The following is an 11,434-nucleotide window of genomic DNA, read 5'->3' on the forward strand; positions in this document are numbered from 1 at the left end:
CAAACCAGAATACCAATATTTCAAGCCATACCGAGGAAATTCTTACAAGTTGTTTAAAAGATTTGCTTACACGACACTTAACAACTCTGAAAACTGGAAAGGAAATTAATTTAGTGAAGTGGAACATCACATGAGTAGATGAATGCCTCTGCCAAGAGCTGTGTCAACATCCTACCTTCTTTGATCTATGAACACAATTCACGGGAAAATATCTTCATAGACAGCAAGGACAAGGAGTGCACAGACAAGGAGTGGCCAAACAGCCTTGCTCAGTGGGGCACAGCTGCCCATCAAGGAACCCCAGGCTGCTGATTCAGCTGAGACAACCCCACATTTCACAGCCAGCAGTCTGATATGCTCAGCAGACAGCAGGGAAAGATAATTTTTTACCCAGAGTGTATACAAGATTATATTGAATTCCTGTGAGCATCCCTTTTCACCCCCATCCTTCTGTCTGAAGTTTGCTGACAAGTAAAAGCAGAATCAGCCCAACTCAGTGTAGGCAGGACAAGGAGGACTGCTGCTTGCTGCAGCTCTGCAGGGGCTTGGCAACGGATAAAACAGCAACCAAACCATCACAGTTTGCTTGGAACAACCTATTATTTTATTCCACTATTTCTAATTGATGTCAAAATTAAAGGTAATTTGCCAAGGACAAGAAGAAGTCCATTAATCCTAATCCCATGTTTTCATGCAGGCAGAAAGGCACAAAAGCATTTGCAATAGAGGGAAAACCTTTCCCCTCAATACCTACAAGGACATCAAATTTGGTCTCACATTTTTGAAGGAAAACCAAGCTGGAACAGGAGTACTCCATGCTCTATAACTACAGCAAAACAAAGCTTAATTCTTTACTATTTAAAAGGAGTGTATGTATCAAGAATAATAAAATAATTACAAAAATACTTTTACTTTACATCACTCCTCAAGTCACCTGGTAGGTGATTTTGTAACCTTGTTAGGTCTAACGTGTCCACCTGAATTTATAAAACACCACCTGGAAAGCAGCCCCTACTCTTCTGCTCTGTGGGACTCTTTGTCTAAAATGGCAAAAGTCACAGCAGGCTTCCATGAGCACAGGCCCTGCTTTTATCTGAGACTGGGATCTTTCTCCTGTTTGATCCAATGAAAGCTCCAGAGGAGATAAGTTGACAGTGTCACTCTTCTGCCAGGTCTGGCACAAGTGTGAGCATCAAGACAGGAATTTCCAGCTCCCTGGCAGGTTAGGAACTTTTGGGCTGCAGAGGATAATAAACCTTCCAGGCTCATAAGGGAATCCAACTGTGGTTCCAGTTCCACCATGTGCTGCACCAGTGGCACAGCCCAGTAGCACTGACAAGCTGGTAAATTATCTGCTCTGGGGAAACTGCTGCTTTCAGGAGATGTAAAAACACAAAGCCCCCCCCACGGCCCCAAAAAGCACATGGGGAGTTAATTATAGTTCAGAAGCAGGCCAGACAGCAGCCTGGCTGGGATCACCTTGTTTTCAGGGTTACCACCTTGTCACCACTTTAGGGAAGATGCAGAATCAAGTTTCCCAGACAACACATTAGCACAAATCAGAGCTGTATCTGCTCGCTCCCAGGCAGACCTGCTCAAGCTCTGTTATCTGTCTCCTTTCTCCCTATATCTTCTCTGTCATTTCCATTACGGATGGCACATTCCTGACTTAAAACCCTTCTAAAGTGCCTCCATGCACCTTTAAAGCAGTTCCTCAGCTCATAATTCAATAGCCATGACATGGAAGCACACCCAGAGATTCTGTGAAATGAAAAATTTATTTGCTTGGAGGGTTTTGTGGATTGGGTTGGTTTTTTTAAAGCAGATTCCTATTACTTATCTTCTAGGTACATTAAAATATAATTTCACATAGATCCATTTGGAAACAAACGTGTCATTGACAACAACTATTAATTCAAACATTCCCTGAGCAACCAGCAACCTCATAAAAAGAATAAGGAAAAGGTGTTCTTTTAAATGATATCATTCAAGGAGAAAACTTCAGCAAATCCATACTCCTTACTCAATGTCCCTGATGTCACAAGGGGCCCTGCCTTTCCTATATCCTTCCATTCATTCCTTGGTAATACCCTACTCATCCTAAACTATCTTTGACAAATTAATGTCACAAACATAGACACAGCAATTAGTGACATAAATCCTGAAATTTACATCTAAATCTCAACAAGATTTGCCATGGATGTTCCTAATTTGGAATTGGAATCCCATTCCTCAGTCTTATTTCTAAACATGAAAAAGGACTAAAGGCCCTGGCAAGCCTGAGGTATAATGAGAGGCTGAGGGAGATGGGGGTCAGATGCAAAGCACTGTGACATGGGAAGGGACTGCATCCCAAAACAAAACCTAAATTAAAACTCCATCATGAAACCCTCCCCATTTCCTCCGAGTACACAATCCTCAAGATCAGAATTTACACCCTTGCTTCCATCTCAATTATTTTACCCTTTTTGGTATTTATGCATTTCTGGGAGAGGCGTCTCTAACACATACCACAATCATTATGATAAATCATGGAAGTGCCCCGCGTGCGATCATTAACGCTGCCAGCAGCCTGGCAATAGGCAGTAATTGAATTCCGGGCAAACGCTATTAAGCAGGCATTAAGGCTTTGCCTCTCCTTATTGATGTTATGCAAAGCCTCACTAAGAACATTGCTGTTCCCAACCAGCACTTATTAAAGCCATGAAACCAAGGCCCGAGTGGAACACCTGGGTCCTGCTCATTCCACAAGAGATGCACAGTCATGAACAACTGATTTAAGGCAGGCATTAGTTTCTGTTCATTGATTTTCATCTTGGGTTTGCATTTGTGTTTTGCAAAGGACTGTCATCAACTAGCAAGAATTAAGCCCATAGGTTGCTGCGCCGAGCCTGGTGCATTTCGCTCAGCGAACACACAGATTGTGTCCAAACACATTTATTTAACCAATTCCACAGCTTCACAGACATCTGCACAAGTTCTGCCTTTCTGGTAGAAAAGAGAAAGTTAATCATTTGATAAACAAAATGTGGGGTTTCTTACTTAGTCGTGCTAAGGTGAATCTGCCAAGAAGTTGGAATTCATTAGAAAATGCACAAGGAAAAGCATTTTTCAATTGTTCTGTTAGCTAAGCTTAATTCTGTTCCTGTTGAATGCAAGGCATTCACAGTAATTTATTCAGTAGGCATTCTCATTTAAATCTAACACTGATAGCACCACACAAAAACCAATGAATACAAAAGGGTTTAAAAAAAAAGCTACTGTTTATAAAATATGATAAAGTAAACAGAAGCTGGTAATTGGGAAGGGGAGAATTATCTTTCCCTTTCTCTTGTAATCCTCCTGTACTGGTTGTGTCAGTTTGCTGACATACCCTGAGCTGACACTCCCTGGGGCCAAGCCTTTGGGTACAGACTTTCCCCAGACACACCTGACACAGGTCGTGGTTTCTACACAGCCAGGAAAGGCTGAGCCTGCCCTGGGCGAGGGCAGCAGGAGCAGCACCCACAGTGTGCCACAAGGGACAGGGAAACAAGGTCCTAAATCAAAGCACAATAATCTGCCAGCGCCCCAGGGCTCCCTCCAAGCAGTGATTACACATTAGTATCAGGGTTAAGTACACCACAAAATCAAAATACACATTTCTCAGAATCCTGATTGCTTCAGCCTTCGCCAAACATAAGGAAGGTTTAGAGAGGTCTCAGTAGTTTCTTATTACCCAGGAAATACTCAGAAGTTTCATATTACTAAGGTAGCTGTTTTGTAAGTAACCTCATTACTGTGAAGCTCAGAAATCTTTTGTTAATGAAATCTGAAATAAATCTTCATAAATGATGCAGCTTCTTCTGTGCCCACATCCCAGCTCACTCCAAAGAGCCACTCAGAAAGCAGCACAGCAGCTGTCAGTTTGGGATCCTAATCTCCAGAGGAATCTTCAATGACTTCCTAATTTTGTTTCCAATGTTTGTGATAAACCAGACTGCTATCAATCTCACTTCTCCATGCTTTTTCTTCCTGAGGCGCGACACACAGCACTTCTAAATGGTGCAGGATGAGTGCTAAAAACTGGAAGAACTGCTACCCCAGGAAAATCAGAAATCTCAGAGACCCAAGAGTTTCAAAATCACCCAGACTGAGGCAAATGCAATGACAGGTGCACACCGTTCCCACATGGATATAGATTATTAATTTCAGAGAGAATGGACCCTTGTGCCCTCTCCTTGTGAGGCTCTGAACCACCCAAGGAGCACATCAGGGAGGTGCAGGACAGAGATCTTTCTTGACACCCTCTGGTTTGGTGGTCAAAGACAATACATTGGGAAGTAAATCAGAGAGTCACTTGCCACCCTGTGAGAGCACCAAGACAGCTCTGGCAGCATGGAGCTGTACTCCCAGGAGCAGAGCCAAAGGACGAGGCAGGCAGCTGAGCCAGTGTTGGCTCCTTGTTTTGCCGGCAGGAGAGGAGCTGCTGAGGTGATAATGCTGTAAGTAGTGAACAACCAGCTCAGCTGAGCAGCCCCTACCATCAGATGCATCCATTACTTTATAAATTGACAGTAAAGTATCCACCCCAGCAGCAGAAATGATGATGTGCCCCCGTGGATACACGGAGATCCATCCCTGTACACAACCCCGACAGACAACAGGGACGACGCCCAGCACAGTGAAGTCAGATCTCACCCCATTAGTTACTGCTTCTTCTGCTATTTGATTTTACTGACATCCCATCAAAAAATTAGCAGTTTGTAATGACTGCTCACGGTGATGAAACCTGCCTTTAATGAGAATTCAAATAATCTCCCTTATTCCCTCCCAAGACAACTGAAAGAGGATTCTGAATAGCCCTGGAGTTGGCTTTGTCCTCTTAATTACCCTCTGTAATCAGAGACCAAACACGGAGGATCTGGGCAAACAGCAGCAATATTTAATCATCACTCTAGACCATCTGCAACTGTTTTGCAGCAACACGTAAAGTTTATGGATTCCTGAGCTTTGTATAAACGGCCAGGTGCTGTTTAATTGTATTTTTTGTTGCAAGAGGTTTCTTTTCCTGTTCTGGCAGACACTTGGTGCTGAATTGGTGGCACCGTGCCTGCAGTCTTCCACGCCAGGTTTGGCTCTGAGGGGGAACATCTTCTTGCCGAAGCAAGGGCACAGATTACACATTTAGAGGAGAAAATTCAAAACAGTGTAAGAGAAAAGCAATTATTTTGGGTTGTGCTGAGGGAGGTTGAGAAGACAAACTCATTTGCAGCAAGAGATTAAAGTCAGAGAGCTGAGGCACCACACCAGCTCCCCGACAGCCGGTCCCCTCCCTGCAACGAGGACAATCAGAGAGACCTTGAGCCAGCCCGCAGCTCGACCCAGAGCAGGGAAGCTCCCAAATCCAGAGCTGGAGTGGGCCAGGAGCTGCTGGGCAAGCTGCCAAGCCACCCTCCTCCAGCCATCCCACCCTCCCAAAAGGCAGAGCCTGACCTACAGGATGGGAGGCAGTGAAATCTGCTGTTTCCAACTATTTTCCCCCACTTCTCAGCCAGAAATGCCCTCACAGAAGGGAATCTTATTTTCTCAAAACCAGAGCTGTTTGCCTGCCTTCTGGTCCTCCACTTCTTTCACCTGTACTCACCACTGCACCCAGCTCTGGAGGCTGAAATTCAGCACCACTGACTTCCAATGCTCACTAAAGCATCACCTCAGCTAGTGACACAAGAACCACCTGCACTCAGCTGAGAGATCAGGAGAGCACAGAGCCAGGACAAATCCTTCAGGAACTATTTCAGCAGCTGGTTAAAAGCTGCAGAATGCTTTTCCCCACAGCTAAGAACAATTTCAGCAGCAAGAAATGAAATTAAAATTTAGATACCCTGCAGCTAAGCAGCATTTCTTTCCCTCTATAGAATATAGCCCCCGCTGTCACAAGCAATCACCCCTTGCCGTGTTGAAAGCTCATCCAAGGAAAAACTGTACAAAATCCAAGTGAGCAAAGCAAAGTGGATGGACACTTCCCTCCAGAGTGGAGGGAATCCTGGGGAGTTCACATTCTGAGACCAAGAGAAAAACCAGCTAACCAAACTCCAAACTGGAACTTGGTTAAAAAATGACAAAGTTTCAGGTTTACCGCTCTGTGCCTTAACCTGCACCCCAGACATGTAAGGAATGGCATTGCTAACCTGCAGATGGGGTGCAGAAAGCCAAAGAGTCAAAGGAATGTAAGAAATGAAAATTCTAATTTCATGTTGAAAAAAATCACATTTTAAAAGGATAGAGAAATACAGAAGTGGAGCAGATCTCAGACCAGCAGGGCTGTGCTGTTGGATGCAGCAGGATGTGGAAGGATGTTTGAGACAGAGCAAGCCACAGAAGCAAACATCCTGGAGATTATCAAAGAGGAATCCAGTGGAGCTCTCAAAGACAGACTCCTCCCACAGCCATGCCCCAGACACTTCAGTACCACGGGGTAAACTGCTGAGAAACTTCTCAAACCCTACACGAACTTTCCTTTTTTCCCTGAGCATCTCCAAACAACACATTCCCAAAGCACAAACATGGAATAAACAGCAAGATAGTCCCTTCACCTCTGTGCCCCACGGAATGAGGCAGCTCCACACGGATTTTGTGCTCTCTACTCAGGAGCAGACCTGGCCACACTCACAGGGCTGATCCTGTCCCGGGGTGTTTTCCTCACCCAGGGAAACCCCACGGCGGCAGCCGGGCTGAGAACTGGAGCAAAGCCCAACACTGTCCCAGCCAAGGTATCAAAGTGTTATTGCACGTCATATCCTCATTCCCTGTGTCACACGGAACACCTGAAATCTGCTCCTGGGACAATAAATGAACACACCTGACACCTACACACAAAGGGCAATCAATGACCGCAGGGCAATGGAAGAAAACGCACCGAGTAAAGGAAAACGTTAAAAAAATTTTGATAAAAATTAAATTAAATTAATTTTGTCATACAACAGGGAGAAAAAAACATGCACGGACAGCCATGGATCGAGCTCAGGCTTTGCTCCAGGCACAGGCACCAATGTGCCCGGCTGTGGCCGAAACGACAGCGGCAAAGCGGAGCCCCCGGTAACGGGGTCCCACCGAGCACCGCTGCTCCGAAGAGGGGGAGAGACCCCCAAAACTTAGCGACACTTTAACCAGACCCCGTGCGAGTGCACCGAGTGCGGCCGGGCAGGCCCCGCACGGCGGCCGCCCCAGGCCTGCGGCCGCACCGGAGCTGGAGCAACAGGGCCACGGACGAGGGCACCTCCGCGCTAGCGGCCGGAGCGCAGGGGACCGCGACACCCCCAGCAAGGCCCAACCTCCCGCGCTCACCTGGTAGCTGAGCAGCTCCCCCACGTCCATCGCACCCACCGGGCCCCGCCACCGGGAACCTGTCGCAAACCACCGGGGCCGCGCGACACCTGCCGTAAGGCAGGCAGCGCAAGCCGGGTGGAGGGGCGCCACACTGCCGGAAAGCGAGGCGAAGGGGGCCGTGCCGGAAAGGGAGCGGCGGCATGCGCCACACTGCCGGAAAGCAGCGCGGAGCTGTCGCGAACGGGAGCGGGTTGGGGGGGGCGACTCCCGGCTCACGGTGCGAGCCCGCCCAGGGCCACCCGCGGCCCTCAGGGGTGCCAGGGCAGGGCTCGGGCACCTCCCGCCTGTCCCCCGGTGCCACGGGGTGCAGGGCACGGAGAGGACGTGACCCCGGGGCACCCCCGGTGACAGGAGGAGCCTCCCTGCCCCGAGCACCGCGGGCGAAGCGGGGAGTGGGGGTCCCGTCGCCGCTGTCACCCAGCGGGGGAAGCGACACCCCGGGACAGCGACAATCAGCGCTTTCTCGTGACACATTTTCCACAACCTTCTAAAAACGCTCCCCGGGCTGAGCCGCGCTCGGGAATGCAGGCGACTGCTGGCAGCGTTTATTGACAACACTCTGCTGTTTATAGCCGGCGTCATTAACCGCTGTCACCTTGAAAAGAGGCCAAAAACGGGGCCGGGAGTGCGGCAGCAGCGACGTGACGGCCCCTCTGATTGCCGAGGTCGGGACAAATCGCTCTGTAATTCCACAAGATGCAGCACCCCAGACAGACAGGGACATTTCTCAATTTAACAAATAAGAATAATTAGGAGAGAGTCAACTCGGCCAAAATCCTACTGAATTTATTTTAACTATGCTTTAAAAAACAGTTTTGAGCTAAAGGAATTTTTCATAGTGATCGCAGCTATTACACAGTTATCTCAGCAGGAGTCTGGTTGGAGAAATCTCAGAAAATTAAAAAAATATATAATGTTTTTGAAGGAGTTCCTCGCATCCCCTATTGTTTCAAGAAAATACAGGAGATCGGTCATGGCAAAATTAACTCAACAAATCTGCATGTTAAAGATGAGATAAATAGAAGATAATTATTAGCTCATCTGGCTTTGGGGTGTTGAGTGTTCAGATAATTCCCCAGCTGTGAAACCACCACATTTGGAGACGTTCGAGGGGTACTGGCACATACTGGGAACAGGATGCAGCTACTGGGGAGTTTGACCCCCAGCCAGGGATAACCACACGTGTAGCACACACACAGAGAGCAGTGGGGACAAGAACTGACCATCCACAGACACACAGAATATGATGACCTGTTACTGCCACAAATCTTCCCTCCACCTCATTCCCGCTGAGTGGAACAGCTCTGGGAGGAGCTGGGGGAAGGCAAAAACCATCAATGACAAGAGCCCCAACCTGAGCACAGTGAGTGAGGCCAGCACCTTCGCCTCAAGCTCCTTGTTAAACAAAGGGATAGAAAATAGAAAATGTGCAATTCACCTTCCTGACAGGACTCAAAGGCCAGGGGGAACACTCAAAAAAAAACAAAAACAGGAATTTGAGGAACCGAGGTACAGCATTGCTGCCTGGGAGACCCAATTCTCATCCAGTCCTACAGGGCAGGATTCAATAACAGAATTTTTATCCAATAACGTGAGTTAGAGCACAGGGACAAAATACTGAATTAAAAAGCAAAACCAGGAGCAAAATCAAAGTATTAAAAAACCTCTCAAGGAAATAAATGAAGGGTGGAGACAAGCACCTGCCCTGGGTGGTGAGTGCTGCATGGGGATGACACCAGCCTCTCCCAGGTGGAATGTGCAACAAAGCTCAGTAAGGGGCTGAAGGCTCTGGACAGGCTGGAGCAAACCCTGGGATTTGGCTTGGTTGGGAGAACAAGGACTCCCAAAATCCTGGCTTCCTGTTCCCAGGCACCCACCTTCCACAAGGAATGCGGTGCCACCCTTGGAGCTGACCATGTCCCCGGTCCTTTCCTGACACTTTTCCCTGGATGGGCACAGAGGAGCCAGGACCCAGCAGCTGCTGCAGATGAGGAGAAGCCCCAGGCACTGCAACAGTCCCAGCAAACACCAGGTCCTCATCCCAGCAAAGCAGGGCTGCAGGGGATGCTCAGAACCATGGATGGGAGCGGAGGTGGAAGGAGGAGGAGAGGAGGAGAATCCTGGTTTAATTTTATTCCAAGTTCAGGTTTCAACCCAGATGCCTCGAGATCTAATTCCGAATAAATAATTGTACTGAGTAACCCAGGTCCCCCAGTGATTAACTAAAAACACTGAGGCTCGCTGAAATTGAATTAGTGGTGTGCACTCAGCCGTTATTACCCTCCCCACGTCATGAATATTAATGAGGGGTTATTAAGAAATGTAAATGATGCCTCAGGGGGTTGGGAGCACAGGGGGTGCAGGGCCGTGCGGGCTGATATGACAAACCATTAGGAAAACAGCCTGATTGAAGCCACTTTTTAATTATGTCAGATCTCGCTCTTTGGCGGGTGCAGCCGCGTTTCCGGATGCTTTCGTCTTTATTAGAATGAGAGAAAGGGAATGGGAAATGAGCCTTTGCACGGGGGAAGATTCAGCTGCCCAACAGCCTGGCACGTGGGGGTGACTGTGTCCTGCACCCTACAGGGTCCCCCCGGCTCAGCTCTGCTCAGGACACCCCCATGCTCACAGAGGGGGACACTTGCACCCCCACAGCACCTGCACCCCTGCCCTGGACCCCCACAGCCCCCAGGTCCCCTCCACGGCCCTGCTGCCTGCAGCCCCTTCCCTCGGTTCAGCCTCGCTGGGCAGGGGAGCGAGCGCCACAGGCTCATGCATTTTAACAGGCTCTCACCGGGCTCCCCGCGCCGGAATGGGAGCTGACAGGGCCAGCTGAGTTAATCAGAGTGGATAATGGAGGGAAAGAGAGAAATCTCAGCCCAAATTGCTGCAGAAATCATGAGCCGGGACTCAAAACCATCGAATTAAGCTGGAATGATGCTTAAAGGGGAAGGCAGCGGTTCTCTCAGCCTGCTGTCCCACTGAGGCAGGAAAAGAGAATGGCTACAGAGCCCCTGTCCTCCCACAGAGGGTAGGGGCTGCCAAACATTGAGGAGACCCTGTTCCATGGGAGAGATGTGCCACTGGCACTGGGACAGACGTCTCAGTCTGCCCAGCTCTGCAGCATCAAGGAGACACATAAAACAAAGCAGGCCAGGGGCTGTTCTTTGGAGGGCACCATCAGATCAGATCCTTTGCTGTGGTATGGCACAAGTATGTGCCACACATGACACATGCACATGATGAGTACGGCACAAGCCTGGACCCAACACTCCCCTCCATGGCATCTGTGCTCACCCTCCGTGAGGATCAAAACCGGGTGCCTGGACAGGGCTGAGCCGCCAGCAGGGGAACAATGGGCATCCTCTGGAATCAGAGCCATCCCTGCGCCCCACCGCGGTGTCACCGCAGACAGATGGAAGCGTCTGGGACAGGCACGCACACGGAGTTCGTTGGGATTCAGGTCTCTCCGCCCTGATAGCTCCGTAACACCAGGCTGCTGCTTAATTGCACCCGTAAGTGTTGGAATTACTGAAGGGTAAAATGCAAATGGTGTAACCTTTCCTGAGCTCACCCGGCACTGCTGTGCCGGCGCTGTGCCGAGGGGAGTTGCCTGAATCCCTTCCCACTTCTTAATTGCTCCAAAAGCTGCTGGGAGATGCCCTCCCCAGGCCCTTTGTCAGGGTTGTCTGCTGGTTCCCCAGAGCTGGAGGTGCAAGAGAAGCCCTGGGAGCTGCCACCTCCCCAGTCTGACCCAGACACCGGTTCCAGCCCCACAACACCATGGACCAGCTGAGCTGGGGCTGGGAAGGCGTAAGCATGGAACAAAACACAGCCTGTGCCCTCCCTCTCCAGTGCCACTTTTGCACCCTGAAAGCCTGGCTCAGCTCCTGGCCAGGATCCCTGCATGACTGGTCCTGGGGTCCCGTGGTGCTGGATGCCAGGGCACAGCACTGGCTGAGCCCGCAGCACGGCAGGAGCTGGAGGGGTCCAGTGCCAGCACAGGAGCCCAGCTGTGGTATGATGGTTAATGAGATTTTCATGGACCTGCGGATCATTTGGTGGG

General features: G+C 49.4%; 1 protein-coding gene across 1 annotated transcript in view; it reads right to left on the minus strand.

The window, feature by feature from the left end:
* CTNNBL1 (catenin beta like 1) overlaps nt 1-7,485 on the minus strand; it is a 47,326-nt gene extending 39,841 nt beyond the window's left edge. Inside the window, exon 1 of the mRNA XM_063404511.1 lies at nt 7,327-7,485. Within this exon, the coding sequence (XP_063260581.1) occupies nt 7,327-7,356 (30 nt within the window). The 5' untranslated portion in view covers nt 7,357-7,485. The remainder of the gene's footprint in view (nt 1-7,326) is intronic.
* Nucleotides 7,486-11,434: the final 3,949 nt, after the last annotated feature.

Source organism: Prinia subflava, chromosome 8, assembly GCF_021018805.1.
Source record: "Prinia subflava isolate CZ2003 ecotype Zambia chromosome 8, Cam_Psub_1.2, whole genome shotgun sequence".
Classification (NCBI taxonomy): Eukaryota; Metazoa; Chordata; class Aves; order Passeriformes; family Cisticolidae; genus Prinia; species Prinia subflava.